At 41.0% G+C, this 20,268-nt stretch overlaps 1 protein-coding gene across 10 annotated transcripts in view; it reads right to left on the reverse strand.

Moving 5' to 3' along the window:
* agrn (agrin) overlaps positions 1–20,268 on the reverse strand; it is a 454,482-nt gene that overhangs the window by 279,450 nt on the left and 154,764 nt on the right. For 8 of the 10 annotated variants that reach the window (XM_038289893.1, XM_038289889.1, XM_038289895.1 and 5 more), the window contains one exon: positions 6,765–6,803. In XM_038289893.1, coding sequence (XP_038145821.1) covers positions 6,765–6,803 — 39 coding nt within the window. Of the gene's footprint in view, positions 1–6,764; positions 6,804–14,805; positions 16,705–20,268 lie in introns of those variants that run through there. The other 2 variants (XM_038289894.1, XM_038289897.1) reach the window with 2 other exon arrangements.

The raw sequence follows: 20,268 nt of genomic DNA on the forward strand, positions 1-20,268 counted from the left end.
AGGCTAAAGAAAGTTTCAAGTTTGAAATAAATCAATGAAAGCTGTAATATCATTATGCATTTTCTTTAGAAACAACAGCAAATAACAGAAGTAGAAAAGTTGCATCAAAAAATACTGCAAAAATACTGCACAATATCAGTGTAATGAGTTCAATGCAATACCTCGGCTCCAGAGAAACTGTCCAACATATTTTTTTAGAATGTAATAAATATACTCAGGAAAGAGAGATGTTGCTTAGAGAGTTAGACAGGAATAAAAATAAACTACATATAAGGGAATTGTTTCAAAGGTCATCTGGGGATGTAGTTTTTTGTAGTATTTTTAATTTTCTAAGAAGAACGGGTATTTTAGTGAGAATATAATAGTTTTTCTGGTCCATACTCCATTCTGGAAGGTGGCGGTAATGTACCTATAAGTTGTTTGCCAACCGCCATTAAAAAAAAGAAGAAGGCTTCAGAGTGTTGACGTCACCGCCCCCTTGAGAGACGCTCCGCTGCTCCTCTCCCAGATTGTAGCTGACCGCAAACAGTGCACCAGACAGGAGGCCGGCTTGTTTTGTTTCTATGACCGAAATTGCGGAAAACAACTCGTGAAGTTTGACCCGCTAGAAGAGCGAGGTGCGCGAGAACGCTGGGACTCTTTTTCCAGCTGAATCTCCGCTCTTTTTGCCCTCATGTCCCTTCGTCGTCGGACTAAACTCGTCCCCACTTCCTCACCGCCTCGGCCGTATCTAGACCCACAGTGTGTAGCTCAGACCACGCTTCAATACTGAGCATAATTTAAAAATGTCTGTGTGAAGCTTGCTGCAACAAACTGCTGTAAGAGTATAACCAGGAAGCGCGGTGGGAGGGTAAAATAGGTTTAGCGGCACCGCAGCACGGGAGGGAGAATTACGCCCAGGAGCAAATGGATAAAAATAGACCGGAGGGAGAAAAAAACATGAATCGATTATCTTGCGGACGTGTCGATGCATCAGATCGTCGGCTTTTGGATCGATGCATCGATACAAAACGATTATTATTTACACCCCTAATACATACATACATACATACATACATACATACATACATACATACATACAGCAATGTAGAACAGACAGAAACTGTGGCTACATTATTTCTGTTTTAAATGACTACAATTCAAATTAACACGCAATCCGCAAAAATGTATTAAATATCACAAATATTTGATCTACTCTAAAATCTACAGTATGAAAAAATATACTAAAAAAAGCCACATCTTAGATTGAATTAACAAAATATATTCTTAAATGTAAACATTATTTTATTATACCTTTCGTTTTTATAGCTAGATATGAGTTGATTTTTTTAAATGTTTTTTTTTTTATCACCTATAAAAGATTTATAGTAAAAAAATATATATTTTTAACCATAATCAAGATGACTTGTATTATGATTACCTTTTAATTTTAATGAAATAAAAATGTAACAATTTCTTTGTGTTTTACCAAAACCTACACATACCTGGAAAAAAATGAATCACCTCTCAACCAATATAATGAATTATTATAAACACTGATTCTTTAGGTAGACTTTATGTAGTTCCCCTCCTGACCAGAAGGTGTCCCTAACAGAAGGTATTTTTCACACATTGATGCTGGTTTAACTAATAGGGGCACTTAGGTTGAGTCTGCTACTATTTCATCCATTAGATACTCATATAAAATGCTGAACCCCTAAATAGATTACTATATAGGGGATAGGGCGGATGTTGGGACGCAGCCTTAGATTCTCCTGGAACAGCTCTTTTGAAAGAAAGTGGTCAAGACAATCACTAACAGCGAGGGCAGATTTACTCCACACTTCAGAAGGAACATCCCTACAGCTGATATCGGCCAACATACCTGAGCGGCAGCTGAGTTAAAGGCTTAGATAACGTATCTAGTAACAGGACAAGCCTTTAAAGTCTCACTTAAGGCTGATGTGTCACTTGTAGATTTCCCAACACGGAATCAGACACGGCTAATTCAGACTGACGGCTTTTAGATAACACCAACAGACGGCTCAGTGCGTTGACCCATCAAAAACCTATCGATCCCTCAAAGGTCTGAGAATCACCATCATTATCAATAAGTCGGGTTTCTTTCTCAGGTCCAGGGCATATCAAAGAAAAGCTGCTATGTTAACTACATAAACAATTACTCCCAGTCAGGTGGATCAAAACCAAACCGTGCAGCACTTTCTACCTTAGTTTCGCTTGGTTTCTTTACTCTCACTGCTACTGCTGTTTTTCTCTCTTTGGACAGTTGATACTAAGCTATCTTGGCAGATCAATAGTCGTTAAGCACAGGTGAGGCAAGCCGGAGTCTTAACTCTATCTGAAGGATGGGTGTAACCTTCGGGCTTAAAAACCTAGAGCCAATGTTGATGGCTCTAAAACATGCCTCATTTAGAATAGATTAGAAAAGACAACATACCTTTAGAAAGGTCTGGGAGCTTTTAAGGGGAGAGTTGGCCGAGTGGTTAGAGCAGTGCACTTGTGCTCTGAGAAGGTTGCAAGTACCTGTTTTGAACCCTTAACCCCACACTGCTCCCCCAGCGCCCAACAATGGCAGCCCATTGCTTCCTAAGGGTTAAATATAGAAACTGAATTTCCCCATTGTAGGACAATAAAAGGATATACTTACCTACTGAGTTTTCCCTGATATGAGGTATACAATGATTATGAAAGCTCTTGTAAAAACATGACAAAGCCATTTTGGATTTGTTGCCTGCCTTATGGTTTATATATTTTGCCTTTTCCATTTTAGACCCTGTAAGCCGTTATTAGTGAGGGGTTAACCCTTTATAAAAGTTTTTTTTTGTTTGTTTGTTTAAGAAAAAAGCTGATTTTGCTAAATTATGGGTAAAACAAACAGCCTATGGTTGTCTTGTTTCAAGAGAGTAACCTTTCTAACCAACATCTAAAGCTCTAAAGGTTTATCTCATTAATTTTCTGATATTGTACTCCTCTTTGAAACACAATAACCACAGCATAGCTATTTCACTGTCATAATAGTAATTACTGTAACAGATAGACTACTGTTTTATTTACAGACGCGGCAGTAGTTCATTTTCCATGTTTCCTTTATTAGAAAAACATCAGTTTTAAACGCGATAGTCAATACTCTTAATAAATTGTGCAAATAACACTGTTTACTTCTCACTGCTACGTTTCTGAGAGAACATCTCATAATCATAACATCTAATCTTTTTATGACGTTTTCATGTTTGACCGAGAAGAATTATGATGCAACACTGATTATTTTTTTGTTTACAACTGCTCTTATTAGGTTGCAATAAGTTTGCTTTTTCACTTTAAATTGTATCCGCTGGACACTTAATCGACCTGAAATGGGATTGAGTTGTTTTGGGGGTTCTTTGGTAGTGATGTTCAGAGGACACGCACATTTAGACACAAAGATAAAGGCTGTGTTTTATTTTCTTGCTATATTTAAGCCTCTCTACTTGCAGAAAGCTGGGTTACGAAGCACCTCTGTCTTTAACTGGACACGATGACACATTACCATAACCCCCAGGCAACTTTTGAGCCTTTTTTGATATCTTGATGTAAGACGCTGCCGGTACCCCGCCCACCCGGCTGAAAGATGAGGTAGATAATTTTGCCCTGTTGTGTGAAATCTATGATGTGAAAAGATTTAATTAAGATAGGCCAAGGAGTCGTAATTAATTTTGCCTCTTTTGCGTGTCTGGCTTACTGTCAAGAACACACGGAGAGATTTTGACAGAATAAATTGCTGGGATGCTGTGCCTGAATGTTTTCAGCCAATCTGAGGGAGGTAACGAGAGTGATGGACTTGGTTTCTGTATTCTCCCAGGGGTTTTGTTGGTTCTCGGTAATGTTTTTCAAAGTGCAAGTGAGCCCACTGGCACTTTTTTTTTCTTCTTTCACAGGCATCCCACCATCTAAGATCAAATCACATTTCAGTCAGGGAGTTTATTTTGACTGTCAGTGAGGAGCGTCCTCTGGAGAGACCTGTCAGGGACAAATGTGAAATTGAAAGCTTCCTAGCAAATGGGTTCTTGCTGGGCAAGTGGTGCTGAAGATGGTGACAGTCACAAGAGACCTCTGAACTATCTAAGGCCTCACTCCTCTATTACACCTTTTTTTTCTTTCCAGTCTCTGGCCTATATTGAATCCTGATTGGCCTTTGTTTAGTCACTCACCTCGGGCTGAAATTGGATGAAATGAAAGCCCTTCCTCCAGGGACCCATCTTCAGTGACTCTCCTTTCCAACTGAAGGCTCTGAGACAGAGAGGTAAATCTATTTCGTTCAATTACAACTATTTTCGGCTGATATCACCAACCCGTCTTGAGCTTGACATTAACCTGTAATGGATGGCTTTCACGGCTTTACTCCTGCCCCACGCCCTTGACCGGCGGAGAAGTGCCGTCCCTGTTTTTCTAAATCCGGACATTAATAGCTTGAGGCGAAAGCCTCATTTATCAGGCATTTCTCTCAGCCAAGCACCATTTCCGAAGTCCAATATTAATCCCTCAAGCTGCAAATTGTATGAGCTTTCCAGCTTTGGCTAAACACGTAACAACTGTCTTATTATCAGGAGACGACAGGCAATAATGACTATGGCCTAAGCCAAGCAAATGCTCCTTTGAGCGTTCAAAGAAAGCAGCTAATTAAAGGCTGCTTTATGACTTTTGTCACTTTTTTGACTGGTGATTATAGGCCATTCATTGGGGAAGATTCGTCAGCTATTTGTGGGTGGCACGCTGCAAACATATCATCAAAGGCGCTTTGCTTTATGTTGTGCCAAACCTGCATATTTTCCCAGCAAGTCCCCCCAGATGCTTTCCTCTCTCGGTTTGCAGAACAAATTTCTCAACTTTCTCGGCTAATAAGGACATCTCATCATCGTCTTTTTTTAAGCAACAAACTAGGCTGTTGAAAGATGCAGGCTCCATGGTGTTTTGTCTGTGATTTCCTGTAATTAAGTACTCCAGAGTGGAGCGTCCTTGGCTCTAAGGACAAGTTCAATGGAACAAGCTCTGTGCTCTTTAAAGCCAATTTGAATAATGGCTTTACTACATTACCACTCCGCTTGTCTCAAGCATCTTCCCAATAACCCCTCCACTACCTCTAAAACTATACATTAAAATAAAAAAATAAGTGGAAAAGTGGCCCACTGCCATATTTGGGCCAACTCGAATTGTCTCACTAATCTCCTCAGCGTTAAATGACCCAGAGAAACTGGGTCCCACAGGGCAGGCTTATCCCGCTGATTGGAGACTTTGCTTTTTGTTTTCCTTGGCATATTAAAACAGCGTAGGCTGCTGGTGGAAAGCCTACAGAACAATTGGAAATGTAATTAAGTGCCAGGAGCAGCTTTTAAACGGTTGACTAGTGCAGAAACAAACTGTGCCCTTCAGCCAGCAAAAAAGTTTAATACATGGGAAATGAGTGGTCCAATCAATAGGCTGGGCCTCATTTCTTTTGTACGAGGAGAATTCAATGGAAGGCAGGAGAAAGCTCTATGTTTAAAAAAGGACAGTGCGTTTTAGGGCAATATTTGCTTCAAAAAGAGACCCAGAGAGCTCTCTCTGTGAGGTATAGTCAACTATCAAGACAATTGCATCTGTCATTAAAAGCAAAAGGAATAAATGGACGGTTTGGTGCTGGAGTTCTTTGCGATGGGTTGCAAAATGAAAAGCATCAGACGTTGTCATAATTCTTAGGCTGAGGTGAGCTCCAATCAGGCAAAAGTATCTGCTGAGTCCTAACAACCCCTCAATCATTTCATATCGACGCTGACCAATTATCCCAAGCAGACAATTACGGCCGTCATCAACGATTTCTAATCGGATTCGTTTTAAGGCAGCGTCTTTCACTTTTTCACTTTCACCCAAACGTTTTCTTCGTACGGCCTCGAAGCAGAGCGATCGACTGCTCAATTATTAGAAACAGATTCACAGAGTCCACACTGTGATCTTTTGTCCAAGCATCACTGGGTTTGGGATTATTAAAGGCCTTTGCTCCACATGTTTTCTCTCTCAACACACCTCGAAGGAACACCTTCCGAACTAGTAGGAGGCCTTCCCTGGCAATTCAGTCAGTCAAAAAAAACAACAACTATAAAGCGCCATCTCAATGTGTTACTACTGATAAATATTCATGATAGCAGCTTGAAAACCAGCTGTTTTCCTCCAATTAAAACTCTCCCAGAATTTTTTTTTGTTTTTTTTTTTTTTAAAGACGCTGTTGCTTTTTGTTGAATTAATAGCTCATGTTTCTGGACCAGAACAAAACTGAAACAATAATGCACCGTAGCAAAAGATTTATATCCGTCGCCTGGGAAGAAAACATATGGATAAGAAGGTGAGGTAATGGTTCTGCTTCCTGCCCTCGGCCAACGATTTCCTAAGCTGCATGAGGAAACATTGGGATATTCACAGAGAAAAGAAAAGGTGCATTATCCGATTAGAGTCTATCAGAAAGCCCTGAATGCAGACATCGAACATCATCCCAACTAGCTGTGCCAAGAAGATCAAATCAAGTCATCAAAAGATCCTGCACACATCAAAGGGGCCTGAGCAGAAGCTGCCGTGCGGCTGCCTTACGGACGGCGCGGAAACAAAAAGCAGGGCGGCTAAATCTGCCAAGGAGCACCGTCAGCCGCCCACTTCAAAGGCAGGGATCTGCTGTCCGATGTCGTTGCTCGAAATGCAAAACCTAAGAAACCCGACGGGTGTCAAAGGGGAGCAAAGGTAGAAAACCGTAGAGGACTTACCATCAGGAGGCTGGGCCGGAGTGAAGTGAGATGGTTTGTCTGAAAGAGATAAAAAGGACAAAGAAGTAGTTTAGTTTGGGGAAGATTCTGGAGCTTCCCATGGGATAAAGGCAAGTAATTGAGTTGCTTTAAAAAACAATAAAGAAAAAAAAAACCTGAACACATTCTGACTTTATTTTTTTTCAATCCAAAACAGTGTGACTGAGCCCTGCAGGGATCAAACTGAGCTAATCGGACAGGAGTGCATTTCAGCGATATCAGCTTCATCGCCATGTTGTGACATTCGTTTCTTCTACGCTCTAATCATTCCCAACCATACGGCATGACTTCGGATAGAGCAAGAGCACAAGGAGGATTTGAGAACAGAGGGATTTATCTTTTTATGTTGTTTTGCGTCAAAAAGCGTGAGATATGCTCACAACAATGAGGAAAGAGACATTTAGCTCCTGCCCTCCCACCTGCAGCCATGTGTGGAATAAATCTGAAACTTTTCCCCCCAGTCAAACATGAGATCATGCTGCTCTCCTGGTGTGTGAACCGGCAGACAATGTCATTGCGTGGGAGTGGTAAAAAACAGGACCTGTAGTGTCAAATGGCTGAGAAACACTCAGCTGGAAGGCCTCATGTAACCCGAGTCCTTCGCAGCTTCAACACCTCGGCCACTTTAGGCGACAGAAAATGAGGCGATCTTTATGCTTTTTTCACCACATGGGATGGAAAATAAATCAGGGGAATGAGCAAATGACAAAATGGAGTAAAAACAGAAAACATCCGCTTCTTCACTGCTGCTACGCTGAATGATTATTTTTTAATTATAGCGTCAAATGTATAGGAAAAAAAGTGATTTCCCAGAACCCTCGGAAATGTTGTATTCCCCTACAATCTGAATAACTAAAGTGTGTAATTTCTGATATTAGGCAGCCAATATTCTCATTTGAGAGGCAGGAACGGTTGGCTCGTTAGATAATGGTATATTCAAATTACAGCAGATTAAAATGCGCTGGATGGAATAACTGATTAAAAAACTCATCATTTTAGCTGAGGGAAGGGAACATCAAGCGCGACAAATACATGAGCACAAGTTATAGATAGAAAGCATGACAGCAACATCATCAGAGGAAACTGTGCGAGACGTTATTTCAACACCGTTATAAATCGATGTAGGGATGTAAAAAAAAAAAGAGCTCAAAGCAAATAAAGGATGAGTTTAGTGAATAAGAAGGCAGGGTTTTTTTAGTTTTTTTGTTTGTGGCTCTATCAGCTTTTATTTAATGGTTCTGCAGATGGGAAAGGGTGCACAGAGGGCTGCCTCCTTGACCAGGGGTCGCCACAGCAACTCATTACTTAGGATGTACAGATAGAAGGGCATAAAGTCAGAACTCTGCCAAGAGTGCACACACATAATAAATACTCATGGTAGCAGTTTTATTTACAACACCCACACACACACACTACAGTCCATGTGTATTGTGGTTATTTTCTGTGTGTAGATTTAATACCATGAGGCCCCCAATATGTCAAAAGCCTGACTTCATGCTCCCTCTCTACACTCTCTTGCTTTTTATGCGCCTGTGGCCTCTCTCGTACTCGTCTGTGGACTTGTTTCCGTGTAATTATCTCAACTTTGGTTGGGTGGAACCAACCTGAGATAGTAAACTGCCTGTGATTGGCTCATATTTTCAGGAAATCCCGCCCATACCATTTTCTTATGGCTGGTAACATTGGCAACTTGCGTCTAATCTTTGAGAGCAGAAGTATGACTCTAGAGCAGGGGTCTGCAACCTGCGGCTCCAGAGCCACATATGGCTCTTTGGACCTTCTCCAGCGGCTCTTAATAGTGGCTAAAATGTATATAAAGAGGTAAATAATTTACTATAATATATACCGGTATCAATAGCTTTAGCGTTTTTTATAAGATGGAAAAGAATGAGATTAAAAGAACCAGAAACATGTTTTAAGAGACATTTTTCTATGAAATAGCTTGAAAATTATAGGTTTTAACATTAAAAATATATGAATTGATTGTTTGAGATGGCAACAACTAATTTCCTATACAAGATAAGAAAAAAAAAGGTTTTCTAAAAAAAGTCATGGTATATTTTGCGGCTCTAAACAACTTTTATTTGGTCGTACTCTGGGAAAAACGGCTCTTTGGATATGAAAGGTTGCAGACCCCTGCTCTAGAGGAAACAGCCATCTCTGTCATCAAGTCAAAAATCTTTAAACAAAATAACCGACAGAAAAAGAAATATGCTCAAAAGTAATTACAAACTGATTAGATTCAGCTCTAACTGAAAGCGTCACGTTCCTCAATATAAACAATGGGTAGGTGCGGATTGAGCGGGTTAAATAAAGTTATCCCTTTCTCTCATACCTCTTAAGTTTTGGGTTTGAAAATAAGGGAGATTTTTGTGTCATCCGTAGCGAATAACCCAGTCAAGCTGGGCGGCAGTGGCGTCAGATGAAGGATTTTGCCCTGCAACCAGAAGGTTGTCGGTTTAAGCGCCGGCTCTGGCTTTCAGTATCATTGTGTCCTTGGGCAAAACACTTCATCCGCATTCCCTACTGATGGTGGTCAGAGGGACTGGTGGTGCCAAGGTACGGCAGCCTCTCTTCTGTCAGTATGTACAGGCCATTTACCAAGCTCAAGTATCTGTTGTATTTTAAGAAAAAATAAGCACTTTTCAGCAATTTGGTGATCAGATTTTGACTTATGATGGTTCCATTTTAGGAGGCAGAAGATTTAATATATATATTATATATATAATTTTATAATAAGAGAAATTTATGGGAGACTTCTAATATGGGAGGAAGTATGGAAAGAGGCAAAATGCTGGCCAAAATGGGAGACTTGACAGCTATGACTTTTTTTTTCATACCATAGGGCAGCGGTCCCCAACCACCGGACCGCGGACCAGTACCCCATATATATATATATATATATATATATATATATATATATATATATATATATATATATATATATATATATATATATATATATATATATATATATATATATATATATAATTTATCGACAATCAGAGTCTGAGTGATGTTTTATTTTGAAAAATATAAAAAATTACGGTATTCTCTCCCAATTACATCAGTCGGTGCATCTGTACCTCTTGTCACAGGTTAATTCAGTTCAAGACTCATCCTATCTATAACATCCAATCTTTGTAAAGTGGGATTTTCTGCGGTTACAGCGACCAAAACAAAGCTACGGAGCAGACTGGACATCAGGAGCACACTTCGTGTGTCATTGTCTCCGATTACGCCTAGATGGGACCGGCTTGTTGTTTTATTTTTATGCTGTTTGTATTTGATTTTATGCCAGTCGTATCATTTTACTTAATCGTAAAATGATACCCCCCCCTGGCCGGTCCGTGAAAATATTGTCTGACATATAGCGGTTCTAGGGCTTACTTCAAATCCTGAAATTCCCCTTTAACAACTTAAGTGGGTGTAGCTACCTGATCGGCCACATAACAGGACCCCTGAACTATTTCCTTGTAAATATGCTATTTTTTCTGTATTTATGGTTCCATATACAAAGGGGATAAATGAAGCAACAAAGGGATATTTGTGGTTTATCCCATGTAATCAGCTATTTCTATCTATAGGAACACTAAGATAAATGTTTTAAAATTAATTTAGCTGTTTTTATCTTCTCCTCTATCTACTAGCCAGCTCATTATTGTTCCTTATGAGGATGGAGTGAAAACTTTATCCCAGAGTGGAAAAATGTGTTTTAACTGAACCAAAAACTGTCCTAGCATGAACCTGCAGCCGGTCCAGACGGACATGGGAAGGTATTTTAAGGCTCTTAGTTCCCCTGGTTAAGTCAGACGCTGACAGCAACCCAACAGTAAAGAGCCAGACAAATGTCACACTGCTGAATGACTCTAGAGCTTTTACATTATGAGATGTCATACTACCCCAAAGTGATGTACAGGAAAATATCCGTCCTTCTCTGCCCTGAAATGCAAAGAGTTTTTGACAAACGGATTCATTTTCATGGAGATTCCAACAGAAGCCACCACCATACAGCACACCGGTTTGGAGCGAACCAGGGAGCCAGAGCGCCAAGCACGACCCAGCTGAACCGCCATCTGCACCCTGGCAGTCCATCCGGCCATGTGAGTCACTGAGCAAAGCCCCGGCGAGTTGTCAGAGCTGCCTGCGCTGAACAAACACACCAACACACACGTACGTGTAACAAAGGTTGGACAACCACCCAGACGCCTCCTCCATGTTTTCACACTGTGTGAGGGATAATGAGGAAGATGCAACACATCACTTCAATTACATCAGTGTAACTTTCTTTTTTTTTTTTCTCTCCCTTAGGGCATCCACAGCTACACACCCCGACTTCCATCAAGAGCAGAGCTGCAACCTTTTCCTGGGACTTCTGTGCTACCCCACCTCCAGGCGAGACACAGCTGAGTTTTAAATTTGGGTTTGCTTAAAATTGCTTGTCAACAGTCGGGTGTTTGTGAGAGAGGAAGAGAGAGAGAGAGAGGAAAGGGGGGGGGATGAAGATACGGGAGCACAGAGGCAAGGTTGGTGCTAGAGGTGAATAATGAATTGTCCGCTGAAGCTGTTTCGCAGTCAATCATGACGGTAACCGATTTCCATCTAGAGGGGGTAGGTTCAAGAACACATAAGGAATGACGGGGTAGAAGGAAAACGCAGCGAGGACGGATAAAAGAGCATCGACAGGCTGTACTTCCCTCTCTGGCTTTTGTTAGCATGTCTAAATATTCACAAACAAAACAGAGACAGATAGAGCCATGCTGCCAGGTGAAGTGAATTTCTTCACATTTACATAAAGAAAGGACGAGATAAGGTCTTTCCATAAACATATCAGCCACTTCCATCTCCCTTCTACACCTGGCAAAGCCTGCGTGAGTTCCCGGGGCCCGTGTGAATGTCACAACACCGCCATCATTCATCCTATATCTCCAGCAAATCAATAAGTGTCTGGCTATGACATTTACCCACGTGCAGGAAGAGTTGTGTGTGCGTTTTTGGTCTTTTTGCATGTGTGCCGCCTTCCCCTTTGCTGTGGCTGATGTACGGTTTGAGCAAAATGATGAAGTGAGGATGTCTAACAGGCAGCAGACAACTTTGAGAGGGGGAGGGGATACAAACTGTCTACGTATGTATGGACATGTCTCATCCCATATGTTGACAACAGAATTTGCCAATGCGAGGTTGCATGACACTTTTAACACCCTTCCACAGATCTCTGCTGCCGGCACTACCACGACGCAGCTGTCCTCGCCGCAACATGGAAAGGGCTTTTGGCAGAATAATAGAGCTCACTTTAGCTCATCAATTTGTCCAGCAGACTTTTTTTCTTTTTCTGCTCTAACATATGAGACGTGAAAATTGGCTTCCTTTAAGAGAGCGGATTAAATCTGACTAAATTTGTCTGGCTTTAGCTGATGAAGCAACGAAGAGAAGTTATGAAGGACCTGCTTCACTCAAAGGAATATGGAAAAAGTTAAAACAAAAAGAAATCTGTTTGATAATAAGCAGGAGATTAAGTATTAAAGGGCTGGTTAGTCAGGTGGAGGTTTATCAAGGTTTACAAAGGTTAGGGTTTAAAAACCAATGACATTTTCTTTTGTGTCATTCCAGCTTCCAACAGTAATTTTAATGAGATGTTGGAGAAGGTCTGAGTTGATGTGATATTTCTACAGTGATATAGATATAGCGACACACTTTAGAAAAGGACTGCTCTTCCTAATGTCCATCTATTGCAGTGCACTGAAGGTCTGCTGGAGCAATTTCTCAGTTTCACCAGGAAAATAAAATAAAATCCTGAAAAGTGTTTATGTGGAAGCTAATGGGCCCCATTTACCCATCAATGCTCCACTCAAACTATGAGTGTTGTGTTGTGTATTTATACAACTACATCAAGTTTTAATTACAGTCATTCATAGGACAGAGAGGTGACGATGGTGGCAATACCCACACCTACTGCTAGGTGGCAGTATGTTCATTGAAACCCAACAACATGCAAAAATACTTCTTGCCTAAAAAAAACAGAAAATGACTGATCTGTTAGAGAATCTTTAGATTCAAAGGAGGAAGTACTCTGCCATAGATGATGATATCTTGGTCTTCATTGGGGTATAAAACGGTCAGCAGCCTTTATGTTGTCAACAAGTATGTAAGTTCTCTATGGATTTTAGTCATGCTGGGCATATGTTTCCCAATAAGAAAGATTAGAATTTTCCAGACAAAGCTACAACAGAGGCTGGGATGTTTTCAAACCATTACATTCTGGAACCAATTGTCAGAGAAAAAGTGCAGCTCTGCAGGGTAAATGAAAAGTAGAAACACACCAAATATGTTCTATTTACGTCAAAAAGGATCACATAAAACAAACCTGACGTTTTTTCTATCAATCCCTCTAATAAAATGCCTGGTTACGCCGGTTAACCAGCAGTTATATAGCTTAATGCAGCAGTAATAATTCGTTTTTACAGATGCTGGTTGACGTAAACCGGTATCTCATCTCATTCTTTGCAATCAGTTAACGCACCATACTTTGGATTATCATTAAAACTGACAACCACACTCTTTGTAATGGACAGAATAATCTGACATGGCTGTTTTTGGTGTCAATGGGCTCATTTAAAGCTCAATTGATTAGGCCATAAAAAATTATACTCTATTTTTCTCAGGGGACAGATTGGCTCTTTATTCAGGCTGCTAGATGTAGCTAGACTATATTTCCCTACTTTACCATTTCTTATGTTTAAAGTTTTTCAGCTAAAGGAAGAAACCATCTATTTTATTCCCAGCATTGGGTTGTTTGCTCAAAGTGGTTAAGTTTCAGATTAACCCAAAGTTGAATTCAGCAGAACAACCTTTAATAGCTATCTGTTATGGTTTACTAAGATAAGTCAAATAAAGTTAAGTTCATATCATTATACATCTTCATCTCCTAACATAAAGCAAAATGACAAGAGCTTAAAAAACAAGTATTGCAAAAAAGTCACATAAACATAAATGTGAGACAAAATCAAAGCTTTTAAAAAGGTTTTAAAAATGTTAAAGGAATCATGCCGCCTGACAAACAGTAAAAATGTTAGCGACATATCGCACCAACATTATCCGAGCTGTACCCAACAATCAAATTTAGTTACCTAATGTAATCTGCTGGTGATTAGGAGGTAAAAATCTTGCATAAGCAATGCCCCACTCTGTGGAGTTAAGAAGATTTCACCTTTTGCACAGTTTGGTGTAAATAGGACCGTTAAGATCTAGAGCAGAACTCCTTGCACTACTCTTTGTGTAAATCCAAACAGAACGCTCACATGTTGCACTTATGCGTTCGTAGCAAACATTAAAATCTATGAGGTTTGGCATAAATATAGACCAATTCTCATTTTCAATGAAAAAAAAGTATCGGACTATGGTTTAATAAGAAAGGACTTGTTAACCGGAACTGGGATGAATCAGTCATTTCTGAACTTAGGGTTTATCTTAGGAGAAATTCCCTTTATATCCGGACAGAAGTCTCTAACGAAACTTTCACCAGTAACTAATGAGGCACTGCTTTTTTTTATCATACATTAGAAAGATTTTTTTGCTCCTCTGATATAAATGATTGGGGTTTCCCTCCAACCAAAATGAAGACTTTTTTTCAGCCAAAGGCTTTTAATCAGCATGAAATACTTCATCGCATAGTTCAAAGTAAATGCCAGTGCTTTAGAGCCGTGATGCAAAGCAGTCGGAGAAGCCAGGGCGAAGGATTTGGGGGGCTTTGACTTTTAATATTCTGATGTCCCTACTTCAAGGACAGATAAGGCATTGAGATATTTGGTATGCAGGGTTTCAGTGGATGGAATTTGTCTCAACAAGGACATTTAAAGCAGAAACTGCTGCATGAACAAAAAGAAAGCTAGATTTTTCAGATTTGTTTTTGCCATTAGACACAAATCACAACAATTCAAGGAAAACAGAGCAAAACAAAACAGGAAAGTTCCGAGTGAAAAGTGCTTTAGGTTAACAAACGTACAGTTATTGAGGAACAGCAGCACAGCGAAGCCCAGGGTGGACGTGGCCAACAGGATCAGGCAGATGTTGCAGGGGATCATAAAGTAACGCACCACCAGCGACACTTTGTGCTGGTACCTGCGCTCCCGCTCCGGCGCCGGCGGCGAGGGATAGTGGCAGCCGCTCATGCTCCACTCCAGCGACCCCCTCCCCTCCAGGGTGGAGGAGACGACGGACCGAGGAGCCCGCCGAGGGCCGCCCAGGGACCCGTTGGGAAAAATGATGGCGGTGGAGTGGGGAGGTGGAGACGTCGGAGGTAATGAAAACAACACTTTAAAAAGAGAGAACGATGTGTAATGCAGGCAGTCTCAGCTGTGGTTCCAGCTGTGCACCATCACAGGGACCCGGTGACTGTTTCTGTTAGACAATCGCAGCGGAAAGCTTTCAGCAATTTGCGAGCGACACATTTTTCACTGATGATAACATCCATTTGGGGGGGAAAGGACAGACAGGGGGGAAGCAGGGATGCTGGACTCCTACAGCCCCCCACCTGTCCGAATGACCTCCATTGCTCTACCCCCGCCGGCTAGAAGACAGACTAATGGGAATTTAATGTGCAACTACGTGTGTGTGTTTCACAGGGTGGTATATACTTACAGTGCAGACGTGTGTAGGTTTTAGTGGGTGGTGATAATGTGCTTTGCTGTTTGTGTTAAAGAGCTTTTTGCATGAATCTGAAAGCTGGAAATGTGTGTTTGAGTGTGTTAGGATTTGGGGGTTGGGGATTGTCAGATATCCAAACGGAAACCTTCCACAGCAGGTCGATAATAAATCCACATAAAGAGCCTTTCCTTTCCTCCGAGGGACCCTGACTTTGTGAGCAAGATCACAGGATGTCTGCTCCTACGACACCCCTTTTTTTCCCGAGGCTTTACAAACGAAAACAAGATCCTTAGTGTGGATCAAAAGTATTTCTCAAAAAGGTGGTAGCCCTTCGAGTTCCCTGCAGATGTGCTTCAATGATCCTCCTGTAACTTAGTATCCAAAGGACTAGATTCTTTGGTAAATGTTCAAGCAAATAAATCCCTCCAATCCTCACATCCAGACCAGAGCAAGTTTGTCTGCTGTTTAGGAGGTCGGCTGGAAAGCATCTGAATGCCTTGCGATGAAGCACATGCTCCCAGGAGCGAGGAGTGGGCTTGTTTTTCCAACCCCTCTGTCACCGCTCTATGGTTCAATGCCCTTATATTTCAAGAAGGTCTGCCCCCTTCCCCTCCCACCCTACCAGCCCGTTGGGGCCAAAATCAGGTCAGAGGAAGTGTCACAGAGGGGGGAAAAGTTATCCAGGCGAACGGTCCCTCTCAACCTGACAGTCCGCAGCTACAGATGTTCAAGAAAACACAGAAACCTGAGGAAGTCAGGTAAAGTTTGATTGAGTTTTCAGCTGGGTCAAGAAAAACAATCTTGGTTCTCCTTTTGTTTTGATAAGGTCAGGAAAGAAACTTCCTCATCCTAAGGTTTTCAAAGAGTTTTAATCCACTTTATCCAGGATACTCAATGGGGCGTCCACCTTTCACCGCTGCAACAGCAAATTAGGCAGCAGGTTCTTCTAGTGAGCTTAAATCCCAAAGGCAGCAGGTAGCGGTCCCGCTGTCGGCACGCTCAGTCGGCCAGCCAGCGCGGGCAGGAGTGAATGAATGACTGAGAGAAGTCAGTGCACAGACCGAGACAGTCTGCAATAAAAACAGGAGGGAGGAGGAGAGCTGGAAGAAGGAAAAGCTGATCCTGACACTTGGGTCCACCTTTTTTTCTCTTTTGGTGTAGAAAATAGGAGCGACATGTCGCCAGCGTTCCCAAACACTCTCCTCCAGAGCAGAGCACTCGTTTCTCAGCTCCCAGCCAGTAGAGCCGATGAGCGCATAATGAGAGAGCAAGACAGAGCGCATGAGAGAGAGAGGGAGAGAGAGAGATGGGGGAGTGGATGAGGCGCTGTCTTTAACAAAGGCAGAGGAGAGGGGAGGTGTTGGAGTCGAGGTTGAGTGAGGGAATAAGAAAAAACAAACAAGGTTGAAGGATTTTGAGAGTACTATCCTCCAGACTTGTGAAATATAGGAGGTCTGGGCAACGGCACAGCTTAAGATGGTCAAAGACTTGGGAGATGTCAACCAACTCCACTGTTTGTTTATAGTCTCATCAAAGAGAGAGTCTCCTCCACAAGAGCTGGAGATTTCCCACAAAGCCTTAATGAGGCAAACTGAGACATATAATGGAGCAGCCAAGAGGTGGGGGGCTAAATACATTAAAGTCAGTCATGTATAGAAATTCCAAATAGCCCTCAACCCACTTGTTTGTGACAATCTTAGACTGAAGGAAAACTGGAAAGAAAAAAAAACTCACACAAGCCAATATTCAACTAATTAACCTTTGGAGGCTGTTTTAGTCTCCTTTTACAGCATCCTTTTTCTCACATAGATTAACATGAGAGATGCTGCAATCAATTGGCCAGTTGATCCTCCCATGATTGGTTCTGGACAATGACTGGTTAATCAAATACTGAAAAATATTAGATTTTCTCATTAAGTGCATAAAAATCATTAATTTTTTCTGTATATATTTAGCTCACTGACATTACGCTATCTACCGCTGGACATTTTGGCTTCTAAATGTTTATGTTTTCAGAACAAAACATTAAGTCATTTTCTGTATCCTGCCTGAGGTCTACTATAAGAAAACGTAGTGAATCCAATGAGGCACAGGTCTTTACATTCCATCAGGAGTCATGTTTTATTTTGAAAGCAAAAAAAGTAATTTATAGTAATAGTGTCCTTTTGCATGGAGTCTGCATGTTCTCCTTGAGCATGTGTGGGTTCTCTCCAGGTACTCCTTCTTCCTCCCACACTCCAAAAACATGACTGTTAGGTTAATTGGCTCTATAATTCTCCTTGGTAGTGAGTGTGTGTGTGTGACCCCGCTTGGGATAAGCGTGACAGAAAATGGTTGGATGGATGAAAGCAATAGTAGAACAAAGAATTCAACTAAGGGTATGGAGGTAAGAATTTGACAATACGATATGTATAACGATATCTTTCAGGATAGGTTTTACCTAAATATATCCTCTTGCATTAACAAAGACGATATAGGTTGGAATTTTTATGTTGATATAGCTCTGGAATATCTCAGTTACTCTGTGGAGGTGGGACAAGCAGCTTAATAATAGGCTCTTGGGCAGTGCACTGCCACCTAGTGGCTGGAGGTTTAAAAGTTGTAAAATAAATGGATGTTTGCACTTGTGTATTTTTTAGGATCCATTCCGCTGTATTCAGAATCAATACCAATATCGTCTAATGAGCTATTACAGTATTTTTAATCAATGCAAATATTATCTAATGAAATTAGACAGAATAGATTTTTTGTTACATCCCTCGTTTGAAATTAGATGATACATTTCAGGTACAGAAATACTTAACCACAGGTTTTCAGTCGGGTCAAACTCAGCCAGATACTAACATTTCAACCTTAATATTGATTTCCAGGAAAATACTTGATGACACTTTTAAATGGGAATAAAAAAATGAAAAAGAACTTCTCAATTTTAAACTGAACATTCTCCTTTAACAGAACCCAAGAATATTTTTAAATAAGAGCGCATATAAAACTGATAATGTTACACAATTTAACAATATTTTACAGTTGTCTGGCAAAAAAGAAAAAAACATAGGTCATTTATTTGCCAAGAAATAAATCCTTAAGAATCTCTAAAGTTATGACAATTATCAGCAAACCCAAAAGGTTTGCATGCATAAGATTGAAAATCGTTTTTAAAAAGACCTGACGTTTCCAGAAATTTAATTTTTTTTTTTAAATGAGCATTTACAAAGTATGGTAGCACAATCCTGCTTTCCACGCCTAGTTGAAAGAACTCCACAGCAGCAGGCACAGATGCAAGGCGGTATCTGTCATCAATTATTTATGTGCTCTTTTTTTTTTTTACTCTATCTGTGTCTGCCTCTTTCTCTTTTATTCCCTCCCCCATACGTTACCCAAGGGGGCTCATACACATTAACACAAACACATGCATACAGTGGCTGCTTCCAGCAAGAAGCACTCCTACTAATACAGTCGTCATCTTAAGTAGATGTACAACCCTTGCTGTCCACGGGTCTCTGCTGGTTTCCAGCCCACAGTCTTACTTAACGTGGAGACGGCGCAGTAACAGGTAGGCGAACTTGTTTCCACTCAGAGTCATTTATCTTTCTGGACAGTGTGTTTGTTCCCAGCCCCACGCTGAGCTCCATGGGGAAGACTCTAATGCGAGGGGATCCGGGTTTTTAGGCCTCCCCGCTGGGGGTCGAAAGTTCAACCCCCAACCACACTTAGAGGTACGCCCCTGCCTTCCCCTTTTTCCACATAAGATACCCCAGACAGTCCACATCAGCTCTCATGTTAAACAACAACCCCTGATTGATGGAGTGACTGCAAGGGAAAAGGAACCAGCTGCTTTCTTTAGGTTTTTAATCCAGAATTTTCTGTACTTCTTTAATACTCAGCAAAAGAGTGAAGCAATAAACAAATCAGAGAAAAAAGAAAACCACATCAATCATGTTCATTTGGAGCGCAGCTTTATCCCAGCAGAGGGCACTGAGGAGACGGCTTGCCGCCACGACCCAAATAAAATCTTCTATTGACATCAAAGCGGAGAGGCTTTGATCCATTTTTAATGCCACAAGTATACCAGAAGGTTAACATCTCTCTCCGAACGCTTTGAAATAGCAATTTCCATTAAGGGAGCCAAAGGAGCTGCTTTCTTGTTTAATGGTCTGGCAGGAGAGATTATCTGGGTGCAGGAGCACATGGGTGTGTGTTGTTCGTCTTGCGCAGGAGTGAGAAATTTGTCGTGTTCAATAACTGATCGGCAGTTATGCTTCAATCAGGGGTTTGTGTGTATGAGCACACATCCCCGTCTCCTGGCCTGAGTTGTCTGCAACAGCAGTAGCAACTGTTGGAGAATGAGCTTAAATTGTTTATTTTAGGATGCATATTACAAAAAAAATAAATTAAAAAAGATAGCTTTGATTTTTTTTGATTAACTTTTCAGCATCAAAGTGAAAGAAATGCAACTTTTTCTCTTTTGCTTCTGGATTTTTCCAGAAAAGAACAGAGTCAGGGGGGCGTTTTGACAGTTGTTTTTTCTTATTTCTATCTCTCCCTGATATAAAAAAAAAAAAAAAAAAAAAAAAAAAAGATAGTCATGTTTGAGTTCATCTCTTATTTCAGGTGAGTTTTAACAAGCAATTTTATCTGGATGCTATGCTCACATAAAACCCAGCTGTCAACAGCTACTCCTACTGCAGCAGCAATCAGTGGACTGAATAGCAAATTTACATCAGCACCTTTCATAACTGTGATGCTGATTCACAGAAAGCAGCTCACATGAAATTACAAAGGTGAGTAAGCACTCACTGTATGAATGTCTTCCCAAAAAAAA

Source organism: Cyprinodon tularosa, unplaced genomic scaffold (assembly GCF_016077235.1).
Source record: "Cyprinodon tularosa strain WSP-4 unplaced genomic scaffold, ASM1607723v1 ctg273, whole genome shotgun sequence".
Classification (NCBI taxonomy): domain Eukaryota; kingdom Metazoa; phylum Chordata; class Actinopteri; order Cyprinodontiformes; family Cyprinodontidae; genus Cyprinodon; species Cyprinodon tularosa.